We start from the raw sequence: 16,946 nt of genomic DNA on the forward strand, positions 1-16,946 counted from the left end.
GCAAGTGTTGCGACTCCCATTGATTCAAACTCTCAAAGGGTGTCTTTGGTGGATTGATTGTTGACTGCTTAATCATTTTCTACTGCTGCTAATGACTTTTAGAGTAGAAATTTTGAAGGGGAAAGTTAATCGTTTACTTTTTTTTTTATTTATCTTCTAATTTTGAATATGTGTGTGAGATTTGATGGTATTGATATGGAATGTTCATAAAATTTAAAAAGGAGTTTTATGGGTTATGCATGCAATTACCCCTGTTTTATCATTTATCATGACGCATAGCTGATTTCGTCTAGCATAACTGAATATCATATTTTTTTGCCTGATTATCGGCAAACCATAGGTTTATATTTATATGTATAACCAGGTTTTGTACTTGAAACTGTGGCCTTGGCTCTTCTTCTAAGTCTATAGCAACTTAGTTAAACTATAAATGCAAAAAGATTGTAAAGCAGTTGGATGTATTTCTGATTGCTTCAGTTACTGCCTGCCTATATGTGCTATATATTTCTGCGCTTTCTGTTATGATTTTCTTCATAAAAGAGTAGTTTTTTCATCGTATTTTTCCTTCTTTGCAAAATAAATGGGGGATATTTTGAAAAATTAAAAGACCATGAAGAAATAGAGAGAGTATCTAATATGACAATTGGTTATGTTTGTCTACCAGTTTAGATGCTGACTAATGAACCGTCTTCTTTTAAATTTGTAATCTTTGGGAATCACCCAAGTAGTCTCTCACTATGAAAAGGTCACTGCAGTTTTCTTTTGTCTCAAAAAAAGGAAAAACGTCCGAAATCTGGTGAAAAACAGTTAACTGAATTTGTGATCTTTTATTAACTTGCATTAAAGCTGTTATCTGCCTTGCCTTTTTCCTACTGTAGTATGGTCTTCTCATCTTTTCCTTGTTTCACCTTGCTTATCATCCTGTTTACGCAAAGTATCCCATGGACTCATGTCATTCTTAGCATGTCCTTTATTATTTAAATTTTATTGCACTTAACATGGATGACCCTGATAGATGTTATGTGTTATTCTCGATCGAGAAGATATTCTTTGGTTGTTAATAATAACACATGTTTAACTAAAACCAATTTTCAATACATGCAAGATGAAGCCGAATAAGGTATATCTTAGTCAATTAACAACATCAAGCAAGAATTACAAAGTTCCGGTACACGTAATTGAAAAGGGTCGTCCTAAACGTTCCCCTATAAAGGGTACGCTTTACCAGAACTTGCTTTTAGAAGATGAAAAGGTATGATTACTTTTTAATACTATTGTAAGTTAGCAATAATTTACAGCTCAACTTTATTTATAATAAGATTCTATTCTAACAATGACTTTGGTAACTTTAGGGAACAATAATGCGCGACACCCTCTTTGGAGAACAAATTGACGGGTATAAGAACGTTTAATGTACAATGGTCAATATGAAATTGCTAATGCACCTATCAAACCTTGCGACGAGAAATGGAGAGTATCTGCATCAGATTTAAATTACCAAATGCAGTTTGGAAAACCAGCCATTGTAGAACCAGTTGACAGTAGCCAAGGCATCATCATGCCCGAATATAGAAACATTGCACAAATTCCTAAAACAGCTGACCCGAACGACAAATATGGTAAGAACCCGAAAAGGCCTACTGCATATACATACTGCTTTACTTACGATCTATAACCGTTGTATCTAACACCTTAACATAAATGTCTAGATATTGTCTCTGTAGTTCTCTTTGTAGAAGCAGAAGCACGTAGAATCCTCAGAGATGAAGGCCGAGTAATATGTGTTCGGGAAATTATGATAATTGATCACAGGTAATTAACTCGCTTGAAAACAATGCTTGCATATATAAGTTACTTACTAATATAAAAATATTTTATGTACAAAACACAAGCACTGAACAACCATTACTTATTTCCGCTTGGAACGACTTAGCTAAGGATGAATGTGATTTGTTAATACAAAAAGCAGAGCAACTTCAAGTAGTTGGTTTCACTGCACTCAAGGTCTCACCGCACAGAGGTACTCTCATATCCCATCTTCCAATTTTACATTGCATATCCGACTTTCAAATGTTTAATATATAGACATTTACAGGCTTCTCTATGACAACAACAATGTCTACAACAATTGTGCATTCAGCGGACGGTGATAAGTCACGTGCTCTGGAAGACTGGTAACCTGCTCACCCTACCAAAATAGTTACAACCAAGATGCTTAAGTTGCCTCGTATATATGTTAAAGAAATGTCGATTCCTAATATATTTTTTCTGATCATGCAGGGCTGCTAACCACAAAACAAAACTATGTCACATCGAGGCACAAATTTTAACATTAAAAGGCTTAATGGGAAACCAGCAAAGCATAACAATCGCGGCACTGCGCATGAAGAAGGTAATATCTACTTTTAATTTCAAAACAATCACTTATGTACCATTTATGTAGCACTTGTAATATAAAATTACCATACGGTTATCTAATGTGCAGGCACATACTACTCTGCAAGATGAAAAATATACATTGCAAGTAACAATCCCAGAACCAGACTTTCAAAAAATCAATGCATACTTAGGTTGTTCAAGCTGCAACAAACGCACAGACACTCCTGTTGGAAAATCCATGACTTGTCCACAATGTTCAAAACCAGGAACAAAATCCGTTCCAAGGTACAAACCTTTCTTACATGTATATATGCACATATGGACTAAAATACACACTGAAAACACAATTTAAATCCACGCCTTGCAGGGTGACATTTAACTGTAAAGTTTCTGATGGAACTGGCATACTACCAATAACAGCTTTCACTACCGATAGTGAGAAAATCTTTAACATGCCTGCCTCAAATATTTTCAGAATGAAACATTCGGTACATCTTTCCACTTTATTCTCACAATTCAGCTATCATATATAAGCATGTAGTTCAATAACATAGTTAGGTGGTCCAGGGTTTCTATTCATATAACTATTAACAACTGTTCTTAACTCAAAAACATTTGCGCTTGTTGCTATTAACCGCCTCCTTCATCCACCTCCCTAAAACTTTTTTACTTTTTTCGATATGGTATATTTCCAATTAAAAATGTAGTAAGTAGGTCTTGGTTGTGCTGCTAGCAATTGTTTCTTTAGTGAATGAGTTTGTAAGTTGCTGTTAATTGGTGAATAGTTTAGCTGAAGGCTTCTTTTTCAAGTGACAAAGTCACAAGTTAGTATTGAAATTTTTTGCGAGGAATATATTTGTACAAGCAATTCTTGAGTATTATATATTGTGACAATACAAGTGAGACTGTTTTGAACAATAGTACAGCCATTATAATTTTTAAATATGATAATGTACAAGAAAAAAAATCAAGATTATGTTTTTAGCTTTTTAATAGCACACCCTGATATGTGAGTCCATGATTAGTTTTCGATCATTTTGTACAAATTGATGGATACAACCGAAGGGATAGTGATGTGAATACGAATCATCTTGATGAAATAATTCTCGAGACAAGCAACCAAGACAACCCGAGTCACCAAGCATGGATCGGTTCGAATAAGAGTCGAGAAAAGTGCATGATCACCCGCCAATGGGACGGGTAGAACCGTGTGGAGCAAGGATGAACCTCAAAAATGGGCTAGACCAAATGCATTGAATAAGCTCACCTAGTTTTTGTCATAGCCTTGTTTTTACAAAGGTCTTACCTAGTTTTTGGTTTAGTCTTGCCTAGTTCTTCCACATAGCCTAGAATTCACAACAAGGCATTAAAGACTAGCCTTGGGCACCAAGGATTTCGGCCTATATAAGGCTTGTAGTCCTCATTTGTTTATCATCCAATTTTGAAGTAAAAACTTGAGAGTATTCTCTAAAACTTGTCTTGTGTTCTTGTGTTGTTACACGAGTAGTTAGGTTTAAGAGGTCGAAACGCGATTTCGCACCTTGCTTGAACGAGAGACGTGATCCTAAGTTTAAGTCGGATTGTTTGACGAGTATCAAACAATTCACCTATTGGCGTAGCTATAGGTCTAGCTACGACAAATATCCCTTCCTTTTCATTCAAATCTCGCTACGAATATACGGATTGATCGGGTTGCACCTAGTGCATTCGGATCCTTCGTCTATTTGCTAGTACAAGTTAAGACTTCCGCTTGCGATTCACATCAATTGTGGTATCAGAGCTTCGGCTCTTGATTTCCATTAATCGAGACGATCCAGGGGTCTTGATTTCTTCAAAAAAAAAAAAAAAAAAAGTTACTGTTCACGTCCAGTACTGTTCACGGTACTATTCATCAAAAAAAAAAATATGGATCCCAACAATCCTAATCTCCTTCAAAGTGTTATAGAAGCACTACAAAATCTTTCCGAACTTAGCCCACGTGGAACACCACGTCGAGGTGAACAAAGTCGAGAAGAATTCAAAGTAAGTGAACTACCCGAGTTTGTGGGAGGCACGGATCCCGAGGATTACCTCGAATGGGAGAGGAAAATTGAACGGATGTTTGATTCAAAGGTCTGGATGACGCGAAATGCTGCAAGTATGCTACTCGAAGACTTAGTGGAAGGGCTTCACTATGGTACGAGAGTTTGAAAGCAAGGCGTGCTCACGCTAGAAAAGAGAAATTATCATCTTGGGATTCTCTTAAACGCAAATTGCGCAAGAAATATGTTCCAGCAACTTAACGCTTGCGACTTATCGTAAGATCGCCAATCTCAACCAAGGGAGTCCGATGAGTAGTGTTGGCGAACCCAAGTCGGCTGCCACCCCTAGTTCCACGGCAAGAACGCCCGATTCTAAGGAAACAAGTCTCACCAAAGTACGGTGTTTAAAGTATCCGGGGTTTGGGTACTATCAAAGCGCGTGTCCAAATGAACGATTGAATACCTTGAGAGACGCTGTTGCTTATCGGGAGGAGATGTTTGATAAGGAGGAACGATTGAGTGATGCGTTCAATTTCGAAGAAAGAGAAAAGGACGAGATTATAGAGCCATTGAGTGATGATGATCAAATTAAAGATGTGATTGAAGATGACATATTTGCCAACTTGGATGAACCTCATGCGGGAGGTACTTCTTTATTTGATCCAAATCTACCAATGGTTTTTGATGAAGAATTGGAAGAAGTTTATGATGAAACTCACATGGAAGAAGGTGATCATACAAGTTATGACGATGCAACTCAGGATAATCCTAATCTTGTGCCAATCTCGGATGAGGAATTCAAGGATGTTTTCTCCGAGGAACTACCCGCTGGTTTACCACCTATTCGAGGGATAGAACACCAAATCGATCTCCTACCCAGAGCCCCCTTACCAAACAAAGCCGCCTATAGATGCAATCCAATGGAGACAAAGGAATTGCAAATCGAGGAATTGATGAAACAAGGTTATGTGCGCGAGAGCATAAGTCCATGTGTTGTCCCTACTCTACTTGTCCCAAAGAAGGATGGGACGTGGCGAATGTGCATTGATAGTCAAGCCATGACCAACATAACTATCAAATATCGTTTTCCTACCCCAAGGCTTAACGACATGCTTGATGAGTTACATGAGTCCGAGATCTTTTTTAAGATCGACTTGAGGAGTGGTTATCACCAGATGCGAATGAGAGAAAGGGATAAGTGGAAAGCCACGTTCAAGACTAGACATGGGTTGTACGAGTGGACCGTCATGCCATTCGGATTGACCAATGCTCCAAGTACTTTTATGCGACTCATGAACGAGGTACTCAAACCTTTCTTGAACAGATTTGTTGTCGTCTATTTGGATGTCATTTTGTGGTACACTCGAACTGAGGAAGAACATTTCCTACACCTTCGAGAGGTGTTCGACATACTTCGAGGGCAGAAACTCTATGAAAAGAAGGAGAAGTGGTCGTTGTGGGTCGAGAGTGTCATCTTTCTCGACTATATGGTATCTAAAGACGGGGTTCCAGTTGATCAAACCAAAATTGAGGCAATCAAGTCGTGGCCTACCCCTAAGTCCATCACGGAAGTCCAGTCATTTCGTGGACTTGCTTCGTTTTATCGAAGGTTTATTCGGAACTTTAGTACCATCACTAGTCCCATCACCGAGTGTTTAAAGAAAGGAGCATTCGTATGGACCGCGGCCGCTCAAAGGGCCTTCGAGACGATAATTCAAGAGTTTTGCGAGGCACCGTTGTTGGCAGTTCCAGATTTTACCCAACCATTTGAGGTGGAGTGTGACGCCAGCAGTGTTGGAATTGGTGTCGTGTTGGTACGAGGAAAGAAGCCTATCGTATACTTTTCCGAGAAGCTTGGTGGTGCTAGACTCAACTACCCTCCGTACGACAAAGAGTTCTATGTGATCTACATTAACAGGCAGCAGAATCTGAATCCAAGACATGCCGAATGGGTGGAGGTCCTACCAGGAGGCGATCACATTAATTTTGATTCTCAAGTGAAAGAACTGTATCGATCACCAATTGATAAATACATTGATGAGAAGCTACTTGGTGGGAACTCTAATTTCTTATTGAAGTCAATTTTCATGGGAGCTCATGATGATCTTGTTGCTTCGAGCAACCATTATTTGGATTTTGGTAGAATTGTGCATGGAAGGTGGTGGGAAGGAAATCACAAGAAAGTAAGGCACAAGCATAGATGGCACAAAATGGTTGTGATTGACAATACTCATTACAAATTCAAATCACCGCAGAGGGATAAACATAAAGACTACATTGAAGATGATAAGCAGAAGAAGAGATCAACGGGGTGCGTAAACTGCTTCATGTTCTTAATCAAGTTTGAATCTAATTTCCAAATTTGTTTTGATCCCGGTGGCATCAAAGATGATTCGACTACGTGTTCGGGCTTGTTCGGGTTTATAATATTCATCTTTGATCCCTAAGATATCGAGGCAAGAATTGAGGACAATTCCTTTCAAAGGGGGAGGAAGTGATGTGAATACGAATCATCTTGATGAAATAATTCTCGAAACAAGCAACCAAGACAACCCGAGTCACCAAGCATGGATCGGTTCGAATAAGAGTCGAGAAAAGTGCATGATCACCCGCCAATGGGACGGGTAGAACCGTGTGGAGCAAGGATGAACCTCGAAAATGGGCTAGACCAAATGCATTGAATAAGCTCACCTAGTTTTTGTCATAGCCTAGTTTTTACAAAGGTCTTACCTAGTTTTTGGTTTAGTCTTGCCTAGTTCTTCCACATAGCCTAGAATTTACAACAAGGCATTAAAGACTAGCCTTGGGCACCAAGGATTTCGGCCTATATAAGGCTTGTAGTCCTCATTTGTTTATCATCCAATTTTGAAGTAAAAACTTGAGAGTATTCTCTAAAACTTGTCTTGTCTTCTTGTGTTGTTACACGAGTAGTTTCGCTTAAGAGGTCGAAACGCGATTTCGCACCTTGCTTGAACGAGGGACGTGATCCTAAGTTTAAGTCGGATTGTTTGACGAGTATCAAACAATTCACCCATTGGCGTAGCTATAGGTCTAGCTACGACAAATATCCCTTCCTTTTCATTCAAATCTCGCTACGAATATACGGATTGATCGGGTTGCACCTAGTGCATTCGGATCCTTCGTCTATTTGCTAGTACAAGTTAAGACTTCCGCTTGCGATTCACATCAGATAGTGCGTTTATTTCTACATAATATTGAATATAGGTCATGACAGTGTCTTCCATATTTTTTGCATGTATCTTTCTGCCGGTAGTCCGATTGATTATTAAACTGCAGTACTATGATGCAGTCTATTGGCATCAGCGACCTATTATCTTCTTTCTATTTTGAGTTACCCATCAGGAGTTTCGGAATGCAATTGAAGTAAGGCACATAATCAGTTATTATGCTTAGAAGTTGCTGGGGGAGCTGTGATTAATAAGTATACTCGAGTGCCCTTCAAATTTTGGGAATTGAAAAGTTTAGTGGTGTGACTGGTGTCTTATCTTGTTTAGTTGTACTTGAGTTTTAAGCATTGGATATTGGTTGTCTCCAAGAGCTGCAGATTCCAATTTCGGGAGTTTTCATATGTATATGGTTCAATAGAAGTGTCCTAGTGGCCATAGGTATGCTGGAGCTTCATGCTACCCGTATCGAGTTTTGGAAGTCGAATGAAGTAACACACATAATCAGTCATTATGATTAGATGTTGCAGGGGGAGGTATGATGATTAAGGATACTCGTGCGCCCTTCAAAATTCTGAGCTCTGGCTTTTGCAAGTGGCAACAATTTGATCTATTGTAGGAATTTGTGACCGTTGGTAGATTTGATTATTGGCCTGTTGTCGGCTTGCTTCCCAAAAACAAAACCATTAGGTTAACTATATTGGGGGTAAGGGTGTGTATGTCGGCAAACTATTTGTCAAATGAAGAAGCACTGAGTATTGGGGTAGATTTAGTATTGGTTGAGTGCTAAACTGCATTTCACGAAACATAAGCAATTAGATATAATTTGCTTAATAAGCTTGAATTCTGCATACTTGTACCAAAGAATACTGCCAAATGTTTTCGTTTTATGATGATGGATGCAATATACTTTTTTGTAGAGTTCCAGGTTGTTTATTCAATCTTTAATTAGTTTCATTGCTAGAAAACAGGAGGACTTGACAAGATTTGAGCTGCTCAAAAACCAACTCCAGACTTCCCCAATATCAATTGAAGTAGCCCCAAACACTATGTTGTCAATGAACAATGTATTGCATTGGGTGTTAAAAAAAGTTGCTGATATTACTGAAGAACTGCCACAATCACCAACTACTTCAGCAACAAACCCGAATGCAAATCCTTCTTCCTGCGCACAGGCCAGTTCCATAGAAACTTCAGACAAAGACAATGCAGAAACTACCTTCACTACAACATCTGACTGTTGGAGCTTGTGTCCTCCACAAATTAGTGTGATAACATTTGTAAATCTTTTACAGGTTCACAAGGGTATACTTCGTATTTTAATCAGTTGATTAACGATTACCTAATAACAGTTGGCTTGCTAGAAAGTTTGACGTTATTATCATACAGATAGCGGTGATCAACTGGTCCCTAAAGGTCACACCTATAGGATGTGTTTGAGAGATGTGGTTATAGAAATATAATCACATTGATGCTTTATATGACTAAATAGTTAGTCAATGTGTTGATGAGACAATTATTTAATGAAGATTAAATAATATTAGTTGAGGCGAATTAACTGTCAATTCGTAAATTGAATATAATATGTTATGTTTAATTAAATATATGTAATGTTAGCTTGGACGAATTAATCTGTTAATTTGTAATTAAATGTAATCGGTTATATTTGGTAATAGTGAGGGTACTCAAACCAAGAGGTCATGGGTTCGATCCTCACTAGATGACAATTTACACATTTTATACATTTTTGGAATAACCGAAAATAAGAGAAATAACTCTCTTAATTTCGGTAAATTGGGCCGAAATTATGGAAAAGAAAATCCACCCTATTTCTCCATATACTCGGTTGTTATAAGGGGAGATGAGGGAATTTTCTTAACCTAATTCCTTTTCCCAATTCTTGCCTCCTCTCATCGGAAGAACACAAAAAAAACCTAAAAATTAATCAGTGATTTTTGGATCGATTCTAGCAAAATCAAAGGGCATATCTCATATCGTCTTGGGTGCAACTGATAGGCGAATATCTACTTCGATATTGTTCTTAGGCCGTATTTGCTAGGACCGAAGGTTATTTCTTAATCCTATATGCTTTTGTTTTTTAATTTAGTTTTATGACTCGTTATCATCACTTCATTATTCGTTATAATCCTTGAATTTAAAGGGATGCATACAGATAAATCCTACAAGTGGTATCAGAGCCAAGGCCATGAATTTTATTTTGATGATTTTCATAAAAATTGGATGCAAACAATTTTTAGGGTTTCGAAAAAAAAAAGAAAAAAAAAGGGGCACGGCTGAAATAATTTTATGCCGATTGGAATTTTTTTTGAGCAGCCGGTTTTTGTTCCTTTTCTTGATGATATTTCCAATTTTATTTTTCATATTGTTGTTTTAATCAGTTAGAATGATTAAATGAAAAATTGGTAGATGTTTTGATTTAATGCAGATTAAGTTAGAATGTATATGGGAATTGTCGTGTTGATGATATAAAAATTTGTTTTTGCTATATAGTTTTTGGCATATACGGTTAATCTTATTCCATTAATTCATATGCTAATCTTGTTAATAGCAACCATAAACGATTTTTGTTCATCGATAATCATGTTTTTTGATATTTAGGGCATAATGCCTATTTAAAAATTTTTACGGTTGTTTTAATTTTGACTGTTCACATGTTGGGCAGAACATAAAAAAAAAAATTCGTTTTTTTTATTCGGTTTTTCCTGAAAAACCGAGAAAAGATTAGGGGCTGATTTATTTTTTTTGAGGAATTAACGTAAGAAAAGAAAAAAAATTTGTTTTCTGTTTTTTTTTCAGCCGAGCTGAAATAAAAAAAAAAAAATTTTGTTTCTCTGTTTTTTTTTTTTGCCGAGACATTAAAAGAAATAAAGGATTTTGTTTTTTTGTTTGTTTTGGCCAATTAGTTATTGTGAAACGGTTCACAATTTAAAGATACCTAATTATTTTAAAGCAGTTTAAAATTTTGATGGATTAAACTCATATTACAAGTTTAATATGAATTAAGATTAAATTTAATGTGATTAATTGCAGAAATGTCACTTAATTTTATCAATTAAATAGGTGGTTTGGATAAAATTAATCATCATAATTAATGAATTATGTCTTGTACGTTTAATTTTTTTAGTTGATGCATTTTATTTTTTGTTGAATGAATCGTTGAATGAATTTATTTACGTATTTTTTTTTGCAATCAGTTGTAATTTGTAATACTTAATGTGGGTTGTAATTTGCAATCGGTTGTAATTTGAATGAATCGGTTGTAATTTGTAATAATGCGTAATGATGAAAACATTAATTTTTATGTAATTATGAGATCTCGAATCTCCTTTATTTTTCTTTAGTTTTGGGTTTTGAAATTAGAATGTAATAAATAGGTTTATTATGTAAATTTTATTTACTGTATTTTTCAAAAGAAGACTAAAGATGGAGATTGGAGCTCACTCCCGCTACATGGATCAAGATGGAACATCAAGACAAGCTTCGCGGGTCCATGGATGGATTCCAAACTTGTATTTAATGTTCATTTTGATAGGATAGGCCACACTAGGACTTTTATTGTTTTACGTTTTCATTCATATTGCTTTTCATTCACATGATAGTTTATGCATCATATTCCGCCTAAAACCAAACCACCTACTACTAAAATGCATGAAAATTGACACATATAGGTTATATGTTAGTTTTCATAGACATACAGATGTCACATGCTTTTAAGCCATCACTTTAGTTTATTCATTCACGCATGCTAGATATTAGTTCACTTAAAATGAATTAAAATAAAGTTGATGGGATCTTCCTCTAAAACGGAAATTGAGACTAGTCTTTATAAGGGCAAACAACTATGAATCCCTTCTTCGTCGGTAGGCATAATATGACCCCTTCTACGTTGGGTAAGTAGTTGTGTTGACTTAATTTACCTAAACATCATAGTCTGAAGAGTTTCTCGTGATTATGATAGACTAAAGATAGTATTTACAGAACTTTATCGACCAAGAATTCTAACGGTAGAATTAGCTAAAAGGTTAGCTTATCAACTTGCAGATAAATGAGTCTTGGGATCATTTATATAATTCTTGAGGGAGGTCAATTATATAAATGTTTTGAGTCTTCGCGTTATGACAGTAGTTCATTAGACTTAAAAATTATAAACGATGCACATGATTATTATTTTTATTCTTCTTCTCGCGGTGTAGAACACGTTTATTTTGATAATACTGTTACAACAAAATGTCTGGAAATAACGCAATCCAAATGCCTAGTTCCACACTTGGACGCGAGTCCTGGCTGAAAATATTCATGGACGAAATGAATCAGTTCACACGTCTGAAAAACGACGGGTCCAACTTTGCGGACTCGGAGGCGGCACTACGGAATGCTGCCATTGCTGACGGTAAGCTCAGGTACTTACTTCAGCCAATACCGGTAAACCCAGGCCCCAATGCAGGAGTCAACGAGTCAATCGCTTATAGTGACTTCGTTATGGAAGCGGGTGCGATAAAGAACGTACTCATCTTTGCAATGGAAACCAATTTGCAGAGACACTTCATTGCCCAAGGTGCGAACAAGATTTTCACCACACTCACTAACGAGTTCTCAAAGGCAACGAGAATCGTTACTTATGAGCATACCTGTCGCTTCTTTGATGCGAAACTCCAGAAGGGCCAACCGGTTAGCCCACACATTCTTCACATGATTGAGAATGTCGAGAAGCTGGAGGCACTTGATTGTAAAATCAGTGAGAGTATTGTCATAGACCGAATGCTTCATTCTCTTCACGATGGTTTTGCCCTTTTCAGGGCGAACTACTACATGAATGACTTGAAAAAGAGTCCTCATGAGCTACACTCCCTTCTCGTACAGACCGAGAAGGATATGAAATTGAGTGGGAGCATGAAGCAGGATGTTCTCACGATTTCCAACAAGGGCAAAGGTAAGGGCAAGGCTCATGGCGACCTAGCTGTAGGTAAGCCAAAGTTTAAAAAGCCAGGAAACGGTAAGAGTGGGCCCGGTGAGACTAGTGGCTCATAGGGCAAGGCAAAGAGCAAGGGCGGTGACATTGAGTGCCACCATTGTCACAAGACTGGACATTGGAGGAGGAACTGTCCCGTCTACCGTGAGGACATCAAAGCAGGCCGCGTCATTCCTGTTGGTATGTCATCTTATATTCATATGATTGAGATTAACCATGCAAGTTTCGGAACTTGGGTACTTGATACTGGTTGTGGTTCTCATCTGTGTAATCATTTGCAGGGCCTAAAGAACATCATACCTCTTGAAAAAGGTGATGTGGACCTGCGAGTCGGGAATGGAGCACGAGTTCTTTCTTTGTCTTGAAGGGAACATATGTAATCCAACTCCCTAGTGGTTTTGAGTTATTTTTAAATAACTGTTACTATGTACCCAGTTTGTCTAAGAACATTATTTCTGTTTCCGTACTTGCTAAAGACGGTTTTGCATTTTCAATAAAGGATAATAGCTGTATTTTCTCTTTCAATGAAATGATTTATGGCAAAGCAGTTTCCATGAATGGAATTTACCTCTTAGACCAAACCACGGAAGTATTACACGTGAATAATAAGAAAATAAAAGGTTGGTGACAAAGATCAAACCTATCTATGGCATTGTCGAATGGGACACATAAATGAGAAACGCGTGAAGAAACTCGTCGATAATGGGACTATTTTTGCATTCGATTTTTCTACATATGGCACGTGTGAATCATGTCTCATTGCCAAGATTACTCGAATTTTCTTCAAAGGTGTTGGAATACGCGCTAGTGACCTATTAGGACTCATACATACTGACGTATGTGGACCTATGTCAATTACCGCTAGAGATGGCTATAGATATTTTATCACTTTCACGGACTATTTAAGTAGATACGGATATGTCTACTTAATGAAGCATAAAAGTGAGTCCTTTGAGAAATTCAAGGAATACTAGAACAGGGTACAGAACCAACTGGGTAGAAAGATTAAAGCACTCCGTTCAGATCGGGGTGGCGAATATCTTTCAAATGAGTTTGATCAACACCTTAAAGACTGTGGAATCGTTCTACAGTTAACTCTATCTGGAACACCTCAATTAAATGGTGTGTCCTAATGGAGAAATCGAACCTTACTTAATATGGTTCGATCCATGATGAGTCACACGGTAGTGCCTGATTCATTATGGGGATTTGCTCTTTTGTCAGCTGCTCTTATACTTAACCGTAGTCCGACTAAAGCTGTCGACAAGACTCCATATGAAATGTGGAAGGGAACGGTCCCTAACTTATCCTTTATTCGGGTTTGGGGCTGCGAGGCTTATGTCAAGTGGAGACACGAGGATAAGCTCGGCCCGCGATCGGTCAAGACATACTTTATAGGTTATCCAAAAGGAACATTTGGTCATTACTTCTATTCGCCTACCGAACATCTAGTTTTTCTTGCGGCTAGTGCGACGTTCTTAGAGAAAGAATTTCTCGAGAACAAGACGAGTAATAGAACCTTCGAGCTGTCGGAGATTCCAGGACCAACAACCGAGGAACGGCTGGAGGAAGTTGTTCCTCCAACTGATGATACGGTTAATATTCCTGAGGAACCCAGGAGATCGGGTAGAGTCTCTAATCCTCCGGATAGATACATTGGTATGGTCGAGAAGAATGACGTTTTACTTCTAGAAAGTAATGAACCCGCAACCTATAAAGGTGTTATGGCCTGTTCCGACTCAAAGCTATGGCTCGAAGCCATGTAATCCGAGATGGACTCCATGTATGAGAATAACGTATGGGATCTAGTTGATTTACCTAATAAGGTAAAACCTCTACAGTGTAAATGGCTTTACAAAATAAAGCATTCTGTAGACGCGGAACCAGATACCTATAAGGTACGACTTGTGACAAAAGGTTTCACTCAAGTGCACGGATTGCATTATGATGAAATTTTTTCACCTGTAGTCATATTACGTTCCATTCGGATAATCTTAGCGATTGCCGCTTTTCATGATTATGAAATTTGGCAAATGGATGTGAAAACCGCCTTCTTAAACGGTTATTTGGAGGAAGAGTTGTACATGCTGCAACCCGAGGGTTTCATAGATCCTGAACATCCTAAGAAAATATGTAAGCTTAAGCGTTCCATTTATGGACTTAAGCCAGCTTCTCGGAGTTGGAATCATCGTTTAGACCAGGTGATAAAAGAGTATGGCTTCACTCGATCGGTCGAGGAACCATGCTTATATATCAAGTCGAGTGGGAGCAAGATTGTATTCTTGATATTGTATGTCGATGACATACTCCTGATTGGGAATGACATTCCTCTCCTATCTTCGGCTAAAGAATAGTTGAAGAACCATTTCCAGATGAAAGATCTGGGTGAGGCACAACGCATTTTGGGAATCCGTATCTACCGAGATAGATCACGACGGACGTTATCACTTAGTCAGGAGTCTTATTTGGATAAGATTCTTGAGAGGTTCAGCATGTGATCGGTCCGTTTCGTGTTCACAATTAAAGGTGTGGCCGTTGGGTCACGTCCGAATCAAAACACAATTTATAGCTTCACAAACAACTCTACAATTAGTAAAGAGGTAAGTAAAGGTCGGATCCCAAGGGACGGGTATTGAAATGAGATTTCTATTGAAACTAGTGGTGTCTTGGGGTTGTCACAAATTGGGTTGATGTAGAAGGTCACTAACTAAAATAGCAATGAAAATAAACTAGCAAGATGAATTAAAAGGGGTGTAAACAATTGATTAAAAAGCACTAGGGTGTCATGGGATCATAGGGGAATCATGGGAATTGATCATACAAACAAGTTCTCAAATTATAAGCAAGCGATTATTGTTGTGATGGATTGAGTTGGGTTATATCTTACAATCCTAGGAAAGTTTGGGTCCCGGAGCCGAATCGATTAGATTGTACAACACCTACAAGTCGACTTAATCTTCCCTACTCAACAACATGCATGGTCTAATGAGACTCGAGTTGGGTTATGTCTTACAAGTCTCATTGAAAAGATAGAAGATGGTAGTAAATGCAAGGATTCATAGGCTTAGCATTTCATCAAATATAACATGTGCATGAGTTGAGATCAAAACAAGCAAGCAAATAAAACATGAAAGCATATTAATTTAAGCATGAATCATTCCCCATGTTGGTTTCCCCTAATCACCCATTAACCCTAGCTAATAGACTACTCACTCATTATCATGTTGATCATGCTAGCAAGGTTGTCAATCATACCAACAAAATGAAACATGATGAGTAAATGAAAGTAATTAACAATAATTAAAAGGGATTAAGAGAATTATACCTACTAATGATTCCAATAATAAAGCAAAGATAAAAGAAGTACTTGAATGATTGATTAAGAGGTTGTCAATCTCCCAATAATAACCCAAATAATCTTCAATTACCCAAAATAAAGGATGAACAAAAGAGAGATTAAGGAAATAAAACTTGTATTAGGACTTGATTAATTGTTGATTACAAAACTAAAGAGAGATTTGATTGGTATTAACTACTCTAATTGTTGATAAGAAGAACATGCTCCTCTAATTAGAATAATGGGGTATTTATAGTGGAAATTAGGGAGGATGCATTAGGGTTAACTAAGGGCTAAACTAGTAATTACACTTTTTAGATTGAGCAGGGAGGAGCCGGTATTTTCCGAAGGAAGGGCTTCTTTCTTCGTAGCTTGGAGAAGAGGAAATCGCGCTGTAGAGGAATCCGGGAGGATTAAGGTCGGGACGGGCGGATTCTGGCGATGGAATCCGAGCGGATTCAAGAGAATCCGGGCGGATTGTGGAGGTGGGATCCGAGCGTCTTGCTGGAAAGCCGCACGGATTCTGCAGCTGGAGGACGGCCGGATTGGGGAAAATCCGCACGGATTGTGCCTCAGCAAGGCTTCTTCTTCTTTTCTTCCCTTTTCTTCATAAATTCCTTGGGGATTTCCTTGGGAACTCAAGGATCCTTTCTCAACATTGCTCATCTACTATCATATGTACAAAGGCCTTCTAATCTTGTCTCTCCTTGATGCTTGGTCATTGAATTTGATCAATTTAGTCTTGTTTTGCCATGAAAATGCAAGATTCTTACTCCTTTCCTACCAAGGGATCAAAATCTCAAAGAATATGCAAAACAAAGAACTAAAGATAAGAAATGACCCAAATATGCACTAAAAAGAATGGGAACAAGGCTAATTCGGGGGCTAAATATGCGCTAATTATGGTCACATCAAATATCCCCAAACCGAACCTTTGCTTGTCCCGAGTAAAGAGGTGACAAAGACTAGGACCATTATTTAAACAAACCTAATAACATAGCCGATATGAGACAATTAGCGGGTCTCACTCCGCC

General features: G+C 37.8%; 1 protein-coding gene across 1 annotated transcript; it reads left to right on the plus strand.

The window, feature by feature from the left end:
• The first annotated feature begins 1,411 nt into the window (after window positions 1-1,411).
• Window positions 1,412-3,297, plus strand: LOC141630792 (replication protein A 70 kDa DNA-binding subunit B-like). The gene is made up of 7 exons (XM_074443546.1): window positions 1,412-1,619; window positions 1,710-1,812; window positions 1,893-2,020; window positions 2,096-2,174; window positions 2,281-2,392; window positions 2,486-2,664; window positions 2,747-3,297. The coding sequence occupies exons 1-7, from the start codon at window positions 1,412-1,414 to the stop codon at window positions 2,910-2,912; spliced, it is 975 nt and encodes a 324-aa protein (XP_074299647.1). The 3' UTR covers window positions 2,913-3,297.
• Window positions 3,298-16,946: the final 13,649 nt, after the last annotated feature.

Source organism: Silene latifolia, chromosome Y (assembly GCF_048544455.1).
Source record: "Silene latifolia isolate original U9 population chromosome Y, ASM4854445v1, whole genome shotgun sequence".
NCBI lineage: Eukaryota > Viridiplantae > Streptophyta > Magnoliopsida > Caryophyllales > Caryophyllaceae > Silene > Silene latifolia.